This window comes from Diorhabda sublineata, chromosome 5, assembly GCF_026230105.1.
Source record: "Diorhabda sublineata isolate icDioSubl1.1 chromosome 5, icDioSubl1.1, whole genome shotgun sequence".
Taxonomy (NCBI): domain Eukaryota; kingdom Metazoa; phylum Arthropoda; class Insecta; order Coleoptera; family Chrysomelidae; genus Diorhabda; species Diorhabda sublineata.
In genome coordinates, this window is record NC_079478.1 from 13473325 (window position 1) to 13493564 (window position 20240).

The 20240-nt window shown below is 31.1% G+C and overlaps 1 protein-coding gene across 3 annotated transcripts in view; it reads left to right on the forward strand.

Annotated features, from left to right (window-relative positions):
• Nucleotides 1-20240, forward strand: part of LOC130443854 (protein phosphatase 1 regulatory subunit 12A) — a 73324-nt gene that overhangs the window by 19563 nt on the left and 33521 nt on the right. The window contains exons 2-15 of one of the 3 annotated variants that reach the window (XM_056778722.1): nucleotides 1042-1291; nucleotides 1928-2090; nucleotides 2193-2337; nucleotides 2412-2616; nucleotides 3212-3298; nucleotides 7529-7681; nucleotides 8486-8567; nucleotides 9505-9642; nucleotides 11656-11787; nucleotides 13600-13771; nucleotides 13830-13988; nucleotides 14072-14240; nucleotides 14888-15009; nucleotides 15149-15220. In XM_056778722.1, the coding sequence (XP_056634700.1) occupies nucleotides 1042-1291; nucleotides 1928-2090; nucleotides 2193-2337; nucleotides 2412-2616; nucleotides 3212-3298; nucleotides 7529-7681; nucleotides 8486-8567; nucleotides 9505-9642; nucleotides 11656-11787; nucleotides 13600-13771; nucleotides 13830-13988; nucleotides 14072-14240; nucleotides 14888-15009; nucleotides 15149-15220 (2049 nt within the window). The remainder of the gene's footprint in view (nucleotides 1-1041; nucleotides 1292-1927; nucleotides 2091-2192; nucleotides 2338-2411; nucleotides 2617-3211; nucleotides 3299-7528; nucleotides 7682-8485; nucleotides 8568-9504; nucleotides 9643-11655; nucleotides 11788-13599; nucleotides 13772-13829; nucleotides 13989-14071; nucleotides 14241-14887; nucleotides 15010-15148; nucleotides 15221-20240) is intronic. The other 2 variants (XM_056778723.1, XM_056778724.1) reach the window with 2 other exon arrangements.

The window sequence follows — 20240 nt, forward strand, 5'->3', positions numbered from 1 at the left end:
GAATGACATTTTTGGAGGTGAAAAGAAAATCGCTTTTTTGAGTTAAGACCTTATTTTATTCGAATGATATAGGTTGGAAAAAGGCTGAACAACCTTTAAAACTGCTATGTCTCGCAAATAATTTTAACGAGTTATTGTAGAAGAAGGCGGAGAAGCCTTGAAAAATCTAAAAAAAAAAATAGAATATGATATCATATAATTGCGATATCTCGAAGCTTTATCAACGTAGTAATGTTAAATTAACAGGAATCAATAAAAAATACGAAAAATTTGTAGCTTTTTTGTTTCCATTTAGTTGCTGAAACCGCGATTTTGTTGCTTAAGCCGTTCGCGAAAAATCCCAATTACTCCTAAATTCATATAAAGCTAGCATAAAATATCGAGTCAACTAGTGAACTAAAATTTGTTGCTATAAGTAAGTACTACCGAAAATTAGAAAAAAAAGACCAAACGAATTTTTTATACTAGCAGTAATTTTCTTGATACTTGTTAACTCCTCGTCTTGTTACAAGGAAAATGGAGAGATTGTTGCAACATTGAACAATGTTCAAGTGAGCCTAAAGAATAAGCAAAAACGGCCGATCCTTCCGATCAGCAAAACACGTTATTCGGTTTTCTTCGTTCGCGAGTTATTGTTGTCGATTTTTTTTTTGAAATAATATTTTGGAACAATTAAGAACAAACTTTAAACGGCTAAGATCAACAATTATATTCGCGATAGCTTGTAAGTATGTTGCTAGAACTACCAAGAACAATGGACAGTATTGAAATTCTGGTTAACAAACTAAAAATAAGGTGGACCCCACTTCCAAGCATTTACCATTAAAAATTCTTTATTTCTCTATTTCATCCTTTTATTTCTCATCCAATCAGTTTCTACTTCTGATTTCAATATTTTTTCTACCGTTTTATACTCTGCGTATAGATAAAATCCATCTAAAATACCTATTTTCAAATCTACATCATGTGCTAAAGTATATTTTTCAAAAGCTTCCTATATATAATAAACAAAATAAAATATGATTACATCCTTCATTTCAGGCATGTATCGACGACAACCTAGATATGGTGGAGTTTCTTGTGGAAAATGGTGCCGACGTCAACAGAGGAGACAACGAAGGCTGGACCCCTCTTCACGCTACTGCCAGTTGTGGATTTCTTTCAATCGCCAAATATCTCATCGAAAAAGGTGCACATGTAGCTGCCGTAAATAATGATGGACAATTGGCAATTGATATTGCCGAGTGTCCAAAGATGGAATCATTGCTCAGGGAGGAGATTGCAGAAAAAGGTAACATTTGAAATATTCATAGAAGTTATTAGTGGGGTTCTTGTAAAATAATTATTTACTGGTGCATTGCATCATTTACAAAAATGTCTTGACTCAAATGTAAAAAACTATACACATATGCACCCTAACCTAATTTAAAATATTTTTTATAAATTTCTTGTTAGGATCGTAACTAAAACACACTCTTTATCCCTAATTTTTGGTTAAATGAAAATATGAACCGGTTTTAACTCAAGTACAGGTTTTTATAGAGTTGGCATATAATATGATGGTATTAAGATAATTTTATGTTAAACTTAGCAGAGGAAATGGGTTATCATGTAGACTACTGACTTTTCCTATTTGATTTTTCTCGTGATGGAGACAAATCCATTTTTTTTTAAAATTTTTAATCCAAATTCCAATTCACATAATTGAAATTAAATATTCAAGTTTCAAATTTAAATTTCCTTAGTACTTAATATCTATTTTATGGATTTCAGTATTTACACTTTATATTTAAAAACATTCATATTCTTTTTAAAAATATTTTGTTTCAATACTGACATAATTTTCTACAAATTTTTCAGTAATGTTTATCAAAATAACTTAATGTGTCAAATTAACTATTTGTTGATATATTGATATTTATTTTAGGTATTGATTGTGACGCAGCTCGAAATGAAGAAGAACTTATAATGTTGAGGGATGCCAAAGATTGGTTAGCCACAAAAAGTTCTTTGGTGAATGTTGCGCACCCTAAAAATGGAGCCACGGCTTTACATGTAGCATGTGCGAAAGGATACACCGATGTAATAAAGTAAGTGACTCAGTAACAATGAATTGTTTCTCCCAGCTTATATTTAACAAAAAAAAAACAACGGTTTTCTAGATATTAGGGTTTTAAATGTTATAATTTCAGAATATTGTTACAATGTGGGGCTGATGTTGATGTACAGGATGTTGATGGTTGGACTCCGTTACATGCTGCTGCGCATTGGGGGCAACAGGAAGCGTGCCAAATTCTGACTGAAAATTTGGCAGATATGGAAGCTAAAAACTTTGTGGTATTTATCTTTATTTGCAACAATATATTCTAATTTTTTCAATCTGTTTACATATTTTATTAATGAATTTTTAGGGCCAAACAGCATTTGACTTGTGTGATACAGATATGTTGTCGACTCTAGAGGATCTGCGGCGGAAACAAAACAAGGAAGATGTTTATAATAGAAGAATATCGAAGAAAAGGACAGATATTAATGATAGAAATTTGGAATCTGAAACACCAAGCAAAGTTAAAAAAGTGGATGCAGATAATGATAATAAAGTTATTGAAAATACAGGTAAGAACCTGTATTCCACTCATATATCACATTGGTAGTTATAAGTAATTGTTTACTGAAGGCTTAGAATGTTGTTTCTTTGTTTTATAATTTTTGTTAGATCTAAGGTGGTACAACTTATGAGGTATGGAACTTTTTCGTTACAACATTTGCAAATAGCAAATTAATTTTATTAATTAATTAATTTTTGCCTTTTTATTATTCTATATAAAGTGGCAAGGTATTAAAAAAATGTTGACAAAACACTCTGATACTGCATTTCTAATTTTTGTATTATCTTCTTTTTTTCTTGGACCAATTTGATTATTGCTTCATTGAATTTATGGAACAATATCATTTGAACTTTTGGCATTAAGTTTTGTCTATTAATTTTCATGAATAAAAACTATATTTTCTAATGTTTTAATGATTTGGCTTCTCTGAATTAAATTCGGTTGTGATAAATGGGTGAGGTAGAAAGAACTGATATTTTTTCAAAATGGATTTGTATAAAAAGCCAATTAAAAAACTTTTCACTTTACTTGATATTTCTCTTTAATTATCAGTTTTTTTATTGATTTTAATGACCATTTGGTTTTTTCTTGCGGCAATAAAGATATGGATGTATCAAGCGAAAGTGAATCGGAATCAGAAACGGAGTCAGAGAGCAGCTCTGAAAGCGAATCAGAAAGCTCCGACGAGGGTAAATGTAATAAATGTGCAGTTACTAAACTAATGTATCTAATTTTTAAAATGTTCTTTTTAAATTTGTCTACACACTTTATATGAACCAAATATGTCAAAATTTTTTCGATTATTTTTAACATACAATTGTCGAATCTATGACAATGTAATGAATTAGATGGCTACAGGAAAGAGAGTTCAATATTTTTTTAGGATGATTCTGTAATTTGATTTATTATAATGACAGTGATTTGACAGAATCAAATATATTTACATAATTGGTTTATCTGTTTTGTGGGTTGTACCAAAGTATCACTGTTTGTTCCTTATCGAATTAAGTAATTTATGTTGTCATTGATCTTAGAATATTTAAGCTGGCAATGTTAAATTCACTACAACATTTACCATCTCAATTTACTTAAATCGATCATAGAAAATAGCAGTAGACTTTGGAATGTTGTATGTAAAAAACGTATTGTAGATTATTGAAAGTTACTAACATAATAATAATTGCATAAATACATCTATTTTAGTGTGTTTGAGGACAAAAGACGTCTAAAAAATTGTCATTTATAAATATTTGTAAACATATATGAATATAAATACTAAAATTAATAACATATTTAATGAAATGTTAACTATTTTAATTAATTTGGAATTTTTTAATTCAGCAAATTTTAAATAATGTTTTCCTTGATAAATCTTCACGAATTTAGGTCTCTTTTTAAGTAATTGAGTTTAAAAACACAGGTAAAGATTAACGTTTTGATGTATTTCGGTCTTTACAAAATATGACTTTGCATAATTATATTAATATATAGATCACCTATAACATAAATATCAAATTAAAAATTTCCTTTAACCACAAAAAATAATTTTTTCTTGTTTGTTACATTTCAAAAATATGCAAATAGATCTATAAATTTTACACAAATTGTTTAGGTCTTTATGTAGGTATGTTTGTTAATGCAATTTTAGTTTTCTTTATCATGGTGATGACCTTTCAATCTACTTTCTAAATTCTGAGATGTCTGCCCCATGTAAACAGCGACACAATCGTACTTCTTTTATTTTTGGGTGCTCTAGTATTTAGTTGAGTGAAATATTTCCATAATATATTATGTCCTTTATAATTTGTATTAATATATTTATTGAAATAATTGGTTAGTTGTTGGAAAAATTCTTGTATATATAGCAAGGAAACATGTCTTAAGTTTTTTCCTAAATTTTTGTGTTTTTCTTTGTTGGGACCATCCTCATATACCAATAAATGAAACTGAAAATATATGTCAATGAATTCTTATCTAGCCTTATCCTTAAGATATTTAAACTTCAATTCACGTCATCTTATGTCTCAAAAAAAGTCAGTGATTATTAATGTTTTAATTCAAAATACTTGAAACTAAATACAAAAAAAAAATTTTGGAAATGATTCATATACTTAAAATTTGAAAATATCTTAATGATTAAAGTAAAGTAAAATTATAAATCTATTTTGTAAATTTCAACGTAACTAAACTCCTGGACAAAATTAACGCACCACTTTATTTAATTTATTGAATTAAATATTTACAATATAAACACAAAATAAAACATTAAGTTACATTAAAATAATTATAGCTTTCCTTTTGCAAATGATCTGATTTTGTCCAAATTGAGCTGATAATATCAACTCACCTGTTCTCACTTTGATATGGTGGCTCAAATGGAATAACAAACTGAGAAATTCATACAGTTCATCGTATTCTAACCAAAAATGCACTTGTCAATACAAAGTGAAATCAAAATGAAATCGCAAATCTTAACTACGATGTTAATCATTAGGCACTAATCAAACATAACCTTAATTTGCCTTAATTTTTCCATAAAAGTTTATTTTTGCTGGAAATGCATAGATAAGCTATCTTACCTCCAAATTGAGAATAAAAAAAGTAAAAGAGAATAAATGCATATAAGTCAACCCTAATACCGCGTAGGCCCATCTCTGCTTGTTACCACTGCATTCATGCGTCGCGGCATGCTTGACATTGAAAGCTTGAGGTATATTCTCCCAATTCTCTTTTGAAGATAGTCCCATAGATCATCTATAGGATTCATATCCGTACTGTTAGGTGACCTCGCGGTGACCTGTCTAGCCACATAGGGACTGTATAAATAAAAATAAAAACTTTGTCCCAACAAACGTAGTAAAAGGCATTACATGGTCGACAATAATGTTGTCTGAAGAATATTGGGCATTCATAGACCTTGTGCATATAGGGACAAATTTTATAGGAGCATTGAAGCAAACTCCTCCACAAAACATTTTAAATCCACCACCAAAAAGCACTTTAGGAGAAATATTTCAGCTGGCAAACCTTTCTCTTTGCCTTCACCAGACACGCTCACGTCTGGAGCTTTAAGGCTAACACCAGTTTCATAGGAGAACAGAACACGTTGCCAATCATTGATGGTCAAATTCTGATGTAGTCGATAGTAGTTTGATATTTATGCAGCAGGTGATATATCGAATCATATATTTAAACATTAAACGATTTTTCTATAGACCTAAAATCAACATATATTATTGTTTACTAATTGCGATAAATATTTAACAATATTGTCATAACTTGTTTTTAAGTAAATCTGTGTTTGCACTATAAAAGCTCATAAGTATCAATGAATATCAGTTTTGAATTATAGTGAGAAATAGTTTAGGATTATTTTAAACTTGAACATTTCTCGAAATCCTGCTATTAGTGATAAAAAGAACAGACTATAATATTAATAATAATAAAAATATGTTAACATCATTTCAAAGAAATATTAATATTTATATTGATTTATTTAAATAGCTAGAGAAGAAAGGCAAGGATCTAGTTTTTTTTTGTTCGGAATCACGAGGGAGAGATCCATAGTTTCATTGAAGTTTTTCCGTAATTAATATTCAAAAGTTCTAAATTATCTAAAGGTGATTATATAATATATAACATCACTCAATAAGTCGTGTGAATTTTTGAAAGACTATGTGTAAAATTTAATGACATTTCGATTAGTCAGAAAAAAGTTACAGCTGTTTAAGTGAAGCTATTTTTATTATTTTTATAACAATGGGCTCAAAACAATTTCATGTGTTAATTTAAGATCGCTTCTTGATGAGAAAAAATACTGTACAAGCTCTGCCATGGCTTTAAAAGTTTTATCCAGATTCTGCTCCATTGAAAAGAACCTGAATTTAAACATTTAAACAAAACTTTACAAATTGGTTATAACTAATCATAAATTAAAATTGTATGAGATAACTGAAGCCGTAAAGATATCAGAAAACAGTTTGTTAGAATTATGTATGAACATTTGATCATGAGAAATCTTTTTTCAAATTGGGTGCCGCGTTTACTCGCAGTCGATCAAAAACAACATGTGGATGATTCAGAGCATTGTTTGGCCATGTTTACACATAATAAATCAGATTTTTTGCGTCGATGTGTGTCTATGGATGAATCGTGGATCCATAATTTCACTCCGGAATCAAAATCAAACTTACAACAGTAAGCTGGGAATGTTATAGCTTCAGTATTTTGGGATGCGCTTTCCCCATCTATCTCCAAAAGGGAGAGACAATCAATATTGAATACTACATAGAGTTGTAGGATCCGTTTGAATGCAAAAATCGAGGAAAATCGGCATCATATGTCAAAGAAAAAGTCAAGACATTGCACCGATTCACAAATAGATGGCAACGATGGTTAAATTGAACGAATTCCACTTCAAATTGCTTCCTCATCTACCTTATAGTTGAGATCTGGCCCCTAGTGACTACTGAGCAATTCGCTCATCTCAAAAAAATGCTTGCCGGTAAGAAATTCAGCTCAAATGAAGAAGCAATTTCTGAAACTGAATCCTATTTTGAAGCAAAAGAAAAATCCTTCTATAAGTATGGCATCGATAAGTTAGAGAATCATTGGAATGATTGTATTGCTATTGATGAATAAAATCGATTATTGGCAAAAAATGTGTTTTTTTAGTTAGTCACACGTCTTATTGAGTGATGAGTTAGTTTATAAAGAGAGTAAATGTATGTTAGTTGTATGAGCTATTAATGAATTGAGGGAGAAATTTTTGAACTTTGAATTAATTATTAATGATATAAAAATATTATGATCACCATGTTTAGGCAAATGATTATACTAATTTGGAACTGTTTCTTATAATACACATATATTTACATGTGTTGATTGTTATTTTAGATTTTAGTTTGAACGTTTTACAGAAAAGAAGAATAAAATCAATGCTATCAGTGGAAGTAATGAAATTACAACGAATGCAGTTGTGCCTAAGAAAATCGTTGACGACAAAGAGGAAATCACATCTAGAAGAAAAATTACGAAACAGAATTCGGATCTTAGTCCTACTAAAATTAATAGTAAGTGTCTTTAAATAGTTTAAATGTGCGTTTCTGTTAGTCATTCATTGATATTTATATTCTGTTGGAATAAAAATTTCTGAAAATAATTTATATGATTTATACGCAATATTTTGAAAAGATTTTTGAAATAAAGTAAAAAAAAATTAAAACTCTTTCTGGGATTGTCTAGAAAAATTAAACGAGCTAGGCAAGAAAAATAAAGCTACCTTACAATGAATTCCGGGACACACCGGAGCAAAGGGAAATGAAATATCAGATAAGATCACTAAAGCGAGGGCAGATAATTCCTTTATAGGACCTGAACCCTTCTGTGGTATCAACTACAGAACAATGGAAAAAAAAACAGAGGAAAAGAAAGTAGATGGGAGCAAAACCAATTATTGGGACAACCTATAGGGGCTGAGACAGGCAGAATGTATCAACGTGAGTAAGAACAATCTAGGAATAATAACACGAGTTCTATCAGGGCACTATCGCCTCAACAAACACCTGAAGTCGTTAGACCTAGCAGATAATGTGGCGTTGCACAGAGAACGAAACCTCGATCCACATTCTCTCGAAATGTGAAACACTAACAAACTAGACTTTTTAAAAGGAGTGGGATTAACGGATCAGCTGTTAACACTGGGTTATCCAGTATCGCAGCAACAATAGATCCTTTGTGTCGCAGTGTATATGATACCCCAAAATCCATACATACATAACACTAAAAATGAGTTCTTTTGAAAATGTATGATTTAAATCATACTATATTTATCTTGACTTACTCAAATACGCTAACTTGTGGTATTTATTTTTCAGATATGGCGAATTCAGTTGAAAATTCAAAGAGTGAACCTGAAATTACTCCAAGAAGACCTCCTATCGTACAAAACGAAAAATTGTAAGCCATGTTTATTACTGGAGTTATGTTAGAGTTGACTAATTAGAGTAATTCGTAATTTATCAAAAATAGATAGAAATACGATTTCACTTATCTCATTATCAGAGCTTCTCAGACTATTTGATATGTGACTGAAATAAAAATATTCCTTACAGAAAAACAAGTGACACAGTACTCATTTCCTAAATGTCTTTTAAAATTGAATTTGAAATGCAAAAAAATTGAATTTGAAGGCTTACCAAGCTTTACTTCTTTGGATATTATTGACCATTCAGGTAGACTGGTCAAAAGGAAGGCCCTTAAATAGGTTTTAAAAGGGTTATAATCATGAAGTCGACTTCATTGATTGCCCAGGGACAATAAATAAATCAGAAGTGACTACTGTGCCACAGTATGTGAACAAAGGAATATTCAAAATGTTTGAAAAAAACGTAACAAGCCGAATGGTACGTTGTAGACTAGTGATATCCATTTTTTTTTTGAAAATTTGATAATTTTGTCACATACATATCTTTAAAACTTAAACAAGTTATAATTCCACTTTAATCTTTGGTCAAACGGGACAAATGTTTATTATTTAAATTTTTCTAAGGAAAACTGTCGATTTGTGTGATGGATTTGAAATAATCTCATCCCCATCTGCTGATTATCTTGAAAAGTAACTTGTAAAAACCCAAAATTTTTAGAAAACTTGTTTGTTTGCAAAATTAAATTTTAGAAATAAAAATTTTCCAACCATTTATATAATTAGAACAATTTTATAAATTAAATTAACATTTGGATTAATTGGAAAATTGCAAAAGATATCTGGGTTTATCAGTTTTGTAATGCTATGATTTGTCATTGGCAGATAGAGTTCTTGGAAAGTTTTGGTGATGAAAGATGACGTGCAACATAACAATTGAAGCATATATTTAATGAATTTTCTTTTCACTAGGTCTTCCAAAAAAGAAGAAAAGGAGATACCAATTAGTACAACAACAATTACAAATACCACAACCAACATATCACAAGAAAAAACCTCACCATTATCTAGTCCTCAGCCGACTAGTAACAGTCCGCAGTTTATAAGAAGGTACGGTTCAAATTTAATTAATTTTACAGTTAACTATTTTTATATGTTGAAGAAAATTTAATTCATATAACAAACTAACAAGAGCCTTACGAGCTATTTATGGAAATTGTTTCTAAAAATAATACATATCTGGATATATAAACTGTCTGCAAAATTGAAACACAACCAGCCCATACTTAATCATTTAACGTGGGATCACTAGTGATCAAAAATAATGACAAATCAATGGAAGTGAGAGAAAGTGTGAAAGCCGGGAATAGATCATACTCCGGTTTCCAACGACTACTAAAGTCACATTTACTGAATTGAAGAACGAAAAAGCGGATTTATCGCGTAATTCTCCGCCCAGTTGTCATGTGCCCGAGCGAGACACGTGGGAGTGAACGATCTTATGCCGAATATATGGACCAGTGTGCGAGTAGAATGTGTGGAGGAGCCATACAAACACCGAGCTCCTTGAACACCTCAGCCTGGTGACAGAAGTTAAGAGGGCCAGAATCAGAAGGCTAGGCCACTTGGAGCAGAAACTCGAGGGCTGGCGACCGCGCGAACGATGGGTGGATGATGTCGAAGAGGATCTTCGGGAGATAGGTGTGAAGGGGGGGAGACACTGAGCATTGGACCTTGATGACTGGAGGAATGTGGCGAACGAGGCTCTTTTAGGGCCCTAGTGCCAATAGTAGTAGTAGTATTAGGAATAACATGGATGAACAAGGTTACCAATTCCATAGTACTACAAAGATTGAACAAGAAACATGTCAGATCAATAATAACAAAAAAAATTGGAATATTTGGGTCACATAACAAAGAATAAAAAACGACTTAGCTTGCTGCAGCTGATTCTTCATGCTCATCATAGGGGATCAGATCGCAACAGAGGAGAAACTCTTGGCTCTAAAACCTCAGGCAGAGGCTCACCTTAGCTACCACAGAATTATTTTGAACGGCAACCAACAAAGCTTGCTAATTGCATCCGACAGACACTACCAGAAGAAAAAAATTTCAAGAAGTTAGTTACATTGAAGTGAACCAAAAATGAAAATCCAAGATCTTTGTTTCTATTATTACATATAAACCATACAATAAAACGAAAACTACTTTTAAATTTACATGCATAATGTTTAGGGAAATGTTTTAATTAATCATCTCAATTAAACAACTGCTAATAGGCGTTTTTACATTCACTCAATAACATATATCAATATCGCTTCTAAAATCTTGAAATAATGAAACTTTGAACTTAATCAAATGCAACTTTCACATTTTTTACCAATAATGTGTAATAGTATAATTTCTGTGTTTCTTACACATTATGGTTTAAACAGCTTAACATTTGTGTTATACATAGTGAAATATTCTTATGAATCTTTTTGTCATTAAAAGAAGATGTTTAATTATTATAAAATAGATGTAAATAATAATTTCAGGCCAAAGTTTGAATGTTTATGCTTCTAAACGTTCTTGATTTTTGGTCTCTTCCGATTTATTATTATTTTTTATAATTTTTTAAATACAGATGAAAATTTGACATTTCGACTTCTTTTAGTCTTCATCAAAATATTTTTTCCAAACGTCAAATTTTCATCTGCCTATAAAAAATTATAAAAGAAACTGATTTTAAATCAGAAGAGAAAAATAACTTTAAGAAGCATGAACATATCAAAAGGTCTAAGGAAAAATAAATTAAAGAATTTTGAATGTTTCTATACATGTATTTTAATTTTTTTTCAGTATTGTGTGTCAAAAATATAGTGAATAGTTGATCTTATGACTAAAAAGTATTTTCTAAAATCGTAAAATCCAGATACATTTTACAAGAAGAAGAAGAAAGGTTGATTATATAAGTAAAAAGATATTTACCTATTATTTTAATAGACGTCAAACACGTCAGCTGACTTACTTTCTGTAAATGACTATACTTTTTCGTCATAAATTATATAAATTACAATATTGTACGTTAAAATAACAAAAAATTCATTTTTTTTCACTAAAGTAAGTATAAATTTTTATCAGTGGTCTTAAGTTACAAATTCCGTCATCAAATCCCACAACTTGTACTGCTAGCCCGACTACTAATACCAGTACGTCGACAACTCCCACCACGCCGACTGGAACCAGACTGCAGATGCTCAAAAACTTCTTTAAGTAGGTCATAATAAGTTTTTGCCCTGCTAGGTTTGCAGTTTTTGTGTGCTATACAAAAATCTAAAATTTCCTCATATGTGAACTTGACTCAATTTCTAACATCCATAATAATTGAAGAATACTGCAAAGAAAGGTCAAGAACAATCCTTTCCATTTTGAAAGTTACCTTTAAATGAAACTTGAATCATGCAAACATATTTGAATGTCACTTCTCTCAAACAGTTATTATTACTTTGTTATCTTAGATCTTCCACAAGCCTTCATCTTGTAGTATTCTGTTACTATAATCCTATTAGCTTCCTTTCTCGTATTATCTTCACTGTGCAATTTCTCATCCAGAAATATTTATTGTTTCTTCTCTACAAAACCTAAATGTATTAATAAAAAGGTTTTTCTTCAATCAAATCAGATCAATTTTGTGTATTAAATTACTCATGTGTTCTTAATTTCTTCAAAGTAATAGACATTTTCAACAAAATTTTCTAGTAACTCATTAAAATCAGAACACATAAGTTTTACGAATTCTCATATCATTACATTCTTGATTATTATAAAGTTATATCAATAAATGTTTTTATATAAAATATTTGAATACCTACAAAGAATAATAAATAAAATAATTGAGTTAGGATCACATAGTTGTTCCGCATTTATCTAACAGTGTGAAATTCAGTTAGTTACACATATACTGAATACTCTATTGCATTTCCATGAGCTTGATTTTCAAATGCTGAAATTTTTAATTAATAAAATGTGTATTTTACGAATTGCTTCACTCCCACTACCTTCAATAATCATATCGTGACATGAGGTGGATATTACATATGTTCTGTGAATTGTCTTTTCCAGCTTTTTCTTGTTTGTGTCTATTTTTAAATTTCCTGATTTTTGCCATGGCAAAAAAACAATCTCTATCTTCGGCCAATTTTTCTTTGTCAAAAAGGACATAAACTAAAAATAGCTTCAATGTTTTGTTCAGTGCTATTGCAATTACTTTTATTAAAATATCTTACTGTAAAAGTTGCCTCAATTTTGTCAATTGGTTACCAAAAGATATGTACATATTCTTTTACCGATAGGCCCAGAACTCATCCCTGATGTAGCCAAAAGTGTTGCTATTGAGTCTCTCAACGGTCTACTAGCAATGTGGGCTCGACAGAGATGGATAGAGATACCTGGCATGAGACAAGCAAAGGTACATTTAGATGGACCTCGTACGTCCCACACCAAACAACTGCTCCGACTAAATATGCGCGAAATCTAGCTAGTAACCAGCGCTACCTAAGATGTTATTTCCACAATATGAGCATTAAGGACAATCCGGAGTGCCGTTGTTGCATGGAGGAGGACGAAACTGCAGACCACGTCTTGTGCGAGTGCCCTGCACTCATATGAGCATGGTTTAGACACTTGGGCAAGTCTCACAACTTGCCTAATGACATTAAAGGGTTAAAGCCGAAGCGCCTGATGGCTTCTTAAAGGATATCGGCCTTTGGTAATGTTAAGTGGAGCACGTCCGGACTATCTGAAGCTCTATGTGCTCAACGACCCCTTGGCCGCCCACTATGACAACTATGAACATATTCTATTTCTATTTAACTATCGTCACTATAGAATAGCATTTTTCAAAATATTACCTATATTGGGACATCCAGTACGTACAGATTCATATTGACTTGCTTATTTTCAAATTTGTGCATTGTATTTCTTTTATCAACAGGTTGTGGATTTTGAGTTTGCTAATTACATTTTGATAAAATAATATCAGCTTTAAAATTAAATTGGGATTTTATAACAATTTTTTACTTATAGATCATTTGTTCCTCCTGTTCGGGATGAAGAAAGTGAAACTCAAAGGAAGGCTCATGCAAAGAGAGTTAGAGAAACGCGTCGATCAACTCAGGGTGTTACTTTAGAAGAAATAAAATCAGCTGAACAGCTAGTTAAACAGAAAAATCAACCGAATAGTGGAAATGAGGGAAAGGTAATTAATAATGTAAAAAATATTAAAAAATGTTCTATTCTTATTTGTTAATTCTTAGCCTGGAGCCAATGGAGATTCTCCTAATGGAGTAGTCGTTACCGCCACCATCACAACTGGTACTCCCACTGTTATTACAACTCGAGAGAGTGAAGAGCCACCTACAGTACATGAAAGGAGGCCCTCCTGGAGGTTACGAGTAGATAATGGTACTAGCAAGGTATTTAACTATTTTTATTCACAAAACAAGATTATATAAATTATGTAAATTAAATGTTGCGCTAAGTAGTTTTTTTATTTTAGTTTTTATTGGAAGACGCTTCAAAACCTGCGGAACCTCCAAGTACGCCTTCGTTCATTCGTAGAACGAATCCGGCCATTCCTATCCAAAGACCATCATCTGCACCACTTGAAACAGCAGATACCACGATAACACTGCCTTTGAGAAAACCTAAAACTGTAGAAGAAAAAGGTAATCTTCTATGCTCTACCATGAATCCACAAACTCTCAAACATTTCATGATTTGATGCAAATGCAAAAATTTTAATACAATGTTAAAGAAAAGCTAAAAGCGCTCCTAGATGATTATATTTACAGTAGTCACGGAAAGAAAACTTAAAGCATGTTATCAAATTCTCCAAAAATACAACAATCAATGATTCAAAAAGAAAAACCTATTTTTCAAAATAGGCTCAAACTTTTAATAAAAGAATTAAAATTTCGTTCGTCATATTGATTTTGTTTATTTACTTCACTTGTTGAAAACAAATACAACAATTCGCCAAAATCGTGATCTAACCCTCGAAGAGTATGCTACTTACAAGCCCAAGTGACACAATTGTTGATTTCTAAAGCATTTTGTTACGGAGTGTATTTACTTCAATCGTTAAAACAAACACTAAAATTTACGGAAGTCTCAATGTAATCCCCAAAGAGTGTGCTGCAGGTATTGTGTTGATTGAAGAAGGCTTCTCACAAATCTAATTTACATAATCGTGGACTTCTACAGCATTTTGCTGAAAAGTATATTCACTTCATTGGCTGGTTAGAAACACATTTCTCATTAAATTTTTGATCCCTTCATAATTTTTTTACCAACATGTATGTTCTAATTTTAGATCAGGATAAAGAAAATGATATCAGAAATGCCCAAGCGACTCTCGCCACACAAGCTGCTATACAAAGGAGAAGAAGGCCGAAGAGAAGATCAACAGGAGTTGTTTCATTTGACAACGTAGATGTAAGTTCATATTTATTTGTGAGCAAATATTAATTGCAAAATGCGAAAAATTATTATTATTGTTATAAACTTGAGCATATGGATCACTTTTTGGACTTTTGGATATTTACTACTTTATTTGAGAAATTTTTCGTTACAGGATTTGGAACAAGAAAAAGATTCTTCAAGTGGGAAAGACTGTGATGATACTACTAAATTGAATCATTTGGAGGTGAGTCTTTACTTTTCATTATGATTTTTTAATTTTAATTAAAATTACCATATAGTTGAAGTAAATTTGTATAGCAATGATTTGATTCTTTTTTTACGTGCTGAAAATGTTAATTAGTTGTTAGTATTAATGGTATTTTTTATTCATTAAAAATTTTGTAGGTTTTGCTTACCATACATTCTTTGAAACATTGTACAACTATCTTGTGTTTAAGTGCTTTAAAATATTATTTCATTTAAATTTCCAACATTATGGTGTAGTACACTATTATAGAAAAAGAAGTTATGATTGAATCTATTTTAAAAATCATGAATATGGGAACAGAACTAATATAGTTTAGTTAAAACAAATCAAAAGTTGGGCAATAATGTTACAAGAACGCATTTTCGAAATTAACCTGGTGAGAAACTAACTTCTTTGAAGCCGTAGCAGATAATGTATTTTATTAGAAATCTGGAACAGATGGTAAGCTGAAGATGACAAAACAGTTCAGGAGCTAAAAACCTTTAAGCTTGAAGTATAATGTTATGTCTGAATTAATCATCTACAAGGCGCGAAATTTAACTGAAGAAGTTTTTTATATAGCAAATTTTAATTTCAAACACAAAGTTTCTGTGCAATATAATGTAAGACGTATCTTCAAAGCAATTTGATAGGGAAAATTCAAATGTAAAAAAAGTGTTTTCAACAAGTGGAGCGAAAGATTCATTACTGAATCATGTACGATAAGCAGGTCTGAATGAATAATTATATGAAATGTTTTTAACTAAGTTAGGATTTCTGGAACCGTTGGCGATATTCATACTGAACACACACTGTCTGACGCGTGTTTTGATTACCAAATTATCGTCTTCAGATACTGAAGGTAAAGTAAAACAGCTGTGGTGTAAACGTACTGATTTATAGACAAAATTTATTAAAGTTAATGTTATGACGCTCTGAACGTTTTTATATTTGATAAAAATATTAAGCTCGAATGATATATTAATTAATCCAATCAAAAAATTGTGTAAATATATGAAAAACTTGGCACTTGCCTTGTTTTCTTGTTTTCTTTAATTACATAAACTACGAGATTTTTAAAGCAGTTTTCTGGGAAGTTCGGCATTCCTAAAACTTATATATCTGTAACTAACTCTAATACATGACTGTGTATGATATTTTTAGAAAAATAAGCAGACAATTTTCTGGTAATTGAATTTTGAACTGTCCATGTTAGAAATTAATCAACTGTTAATGTTTACATTTGTGGAATAAAGTTAATCTACAACAGTTTATAATAAATGTTTAAATTTAAATTAGATTAAAATTTTTATAAAATTTCATTTTATTATATGATTAAATCCTATTAAATAGTTGAATAACCTGTTCGTTATTTAAAGTGTATTAAATTTATTTTTAATTGATAAAATTCAAGCCCTATATCTAGAAAAGATATCGGAAACATTTCCGTTCTAGCAGTACTTTATAATTCAACTTATGTAACCCTTTGCACTCCAGCATAACTTTATTATTAATTACAAGTGCATACCTTCTTAGCTATTTTATAAAGACAGAAATTGTAATTCATATTATGAATATATTGGATATTAGATATTGGAATACAAAGGATAATCTCTTTTTTTGTCTTTATTTGTATAGTTTTTTTCCCAGTCTAGTTATATGTGTTGAAGTGGAAGGTCTGTGCGATCAACCATTCATTGGAGCCGTGTAGTTAACATCAATTTGACTTTACCAAATTCTGTTGTTCACCTCCTTTTACAAATTTTGTTTTTGTAATGAATCCAACCGCTATAACTAATGCTTAACAGCATAACCACCATTTTACCTTTCCAGGACAATATCATCGTTCCTCTCTTTTCATTGATATATTTTCATCGAATTATGGATTATTTATTGGATGAGGTATGTTCTTGCAATTGGTTTTTATTGTATCTGGTAGATGGCATTTCATTTGTAGGAATTCCTCCACCAGAACAATGCTAGTTTAATATCTATCTGTATAGATATGGTTAGGTTAGGTTAGGTGCATCTGGTACATTCGACAATAATTTGTTATACATATGCAATGGAATTCTGGTTCTGACAGGTAATTGAGATTTTATAAAATTATTCTCACCATTTCTGTAGGTTTCCTTCTCAAGATGTGATTATATTTTCTCTTACCAGCTCTTCTTATATTTCTTTATTTTTCTTCAAACTTCTCTATCTCCTGTAATAGTAGGTCCAAATATACTTCTCTGTATTTTTCTCTCGATTATCTTCTTCATCCTCTCTATTTATTACTGTTGCTTCCATATCGTTACTAACCATAATATAGGAGAATATTCTACACATACCCAGTTTTCTAAAATAACCTGTCACCGACAGAGGATTTCAATGTCGCAAACACGGCGAAAACGGAGTCTGCTACATATGACATAGTCCTGAATCCTATTTACCGGGACTAACTTGCATCAGTACACTGGATATGATGTAATCCTGAATCCAATTATCCCCACAGGATTATCAATCATCCTGCTAGTTCCAAAGGTAACTTCTAACAGTCGTTATAGAAATTGATGTTTTTTACTGATTTATCAGAGCAGCAGTTATTTTAACTTGAAGATTGTTGTTGGTTGATACTTTGTTAATTTTTCTATGTGTATTTTCGCCTACCATGTTTGTTCTATGTTCATTTTCCAATTTTAATTTTAATGGCAATACTGAGAAATTCTGAGCCTCAATATTTCCATCTCTGCGTCGATACTGTTAAATTTGTACTTCAGAAAGTCGCTTTTATATAAGTGAAAATTGCTCTTTCGTTTGATGTACCAAATATAATCTGGCAGTTATATATTATGTTGTTCAAACTAGCTCAACTAATCTAACTTACCTAGTACACCCCCTAAACCTAATATAAAGTGTTTTGTAACCCCAAAAATTCTATACGCTGTTTCGTAAGGTGAAATGATTTTTTATTTAATACATCACTCAATAAGTCGTATGGCGAACTACGAAAAACATTTTTTTTGCTAAAAATTGATTTTATTCATGACTGTAATCTCCTTCGAGAGCAATACAATCATTCCAACGATTCTCTAACTTCTCGATGCCGTGCTTCTAGAAGGATTTGTCTTTTGCCTCAAAATAAGCTTCAGTTTCAGCAATTAACTCTTCCTTTGAGCTGAATTTCTTACCAGTGAGAATTTTTTTAAGATACTGGGGGTCAGATCTGGAATATACAGTGGATGAGGAAGCAATTCGTTCAATTTAACCATAGTTGCATCGAATTGTGAATCGGTACATTGTCTTGGAGGAACAGTGGATTTTTCTTCGACATATGAGGCCGTTTTTTCTTGATTTTTGCATTCAAATGATCCAAGTAGTATTCGCCATTGATTGCCTCTCTCTTTTGGAAACAGTCGATGAAAAATATTCCATGCGCATCCCAAAATACCGAAGCCATAACCTTCCCAGCTTACTGTTGTGCCTTTGGATGCTTCGAAAGTTGGTTCACTGGTTGCAGTCCACTCAGATGGTGATCGTTTTCATTCTGGAGTGTAGTGATAGATCCATGTTTCATCCATTGTCACATATCGACGCAAAAAAACTGATTAATTGTGTGTAAACATGGCCAAACATGGCGCACTTTCACTCATGGTCAAATGTTAATGCATAATTGTAAACACGCTGCCTTCTGATATCTTTACAGCCCCAGCTCTCTCATGAAATTCCAATTTATAGTAGATATAATCAATTTGTGGATTTTTTTTATGTTTTCTGGAGTAACCACCTCAATTGAATGACCAGAACGTTCACCATCATCGGTGTCTGTACGACCACATTCAAATTCAGCAGACCAATAACAAATGGTCCTTTTCGATGGAGCAGAGTCCGGAAAACACTTCTGAAGCAATAATAAATTAACACACGAAATTGTTTTGAAAATAACAAAAGTAGCTTCACTTTAATGTCATGAAATTTTGTTCATACTCTTTTCAAAGTTGGTACTTCATAAACGTCATATAGATTTGACAATGGCAGCGCCATCTGTGTGTCTTCTGAAGTGATGTTATTAAGCTGCAATAAAATTATACATTGGGACATCCTGTAATGCTACTTGTTCTATTTGAGTTTATATTGTTAACGTTTACGTCAGACAGTATTGCGCCTATTATACCTGAATTTCACAAGAAATATAAATCCGTGGGCGAGTTAATATATTTTGGTACATATTAAGGAACACATGTATACCTTGAAATAGCTTTTCGACCTCTCGGCGGTACCAAAAAGTTGCTGTACGTTGAATTCATCATTATTTTTAGTTTTGTCGTAACCGATGATTTATTATTTGTGTGGTCGTATATTCTATTCACCACGCGAATTAACATATGCACATACGTCAAAAGAAAGTTCTCTTTTTTAATATTTACGATATTTTTTATTGGTATTTTTGTTATTTAAACAAAATAAACATTTTATGAATTTTATTAGAGTTGTGGAAGAAACAAAACAAAATAAGATGTCTGTTTATATTCTATTTTATAAATTTAATGCGATAATAATAAAACCATATGCTTAACAAACTATACACTAGAATTTGGAAAAAAATAATACTTAGAATTGAAATACCAGACAGACAAATTGGTGACAATATATTTATAGTAAGAAAAATAATTGAAAGAAATAAAAAGAATAAATGTTTTAATCTGTATTGATCAAAAATCATCCTTCGACATAGTAGTAAAAACAGAAATATCAAGGTGTCTGGAGATGGAAATGCCCAATGGGTTCAATGGGGCTATGGGAGGCACAGATGAGACGGTAAAGGCAAAAATACAAATAGTAAGAATGGAATCAGAAGAGATCTTAATAAAATGACAACATAAAAATAACGAAATATTTTCATTAAAGAAATAGAAAATATGAAAATGGGAGTATATACTTAGAAAATTAAAGAAATAATAATTAATTGTGAACAATAGGAAAAAAATACAAAGACACTGGAAAGATTAACGACGTACCAAATATCTGTATT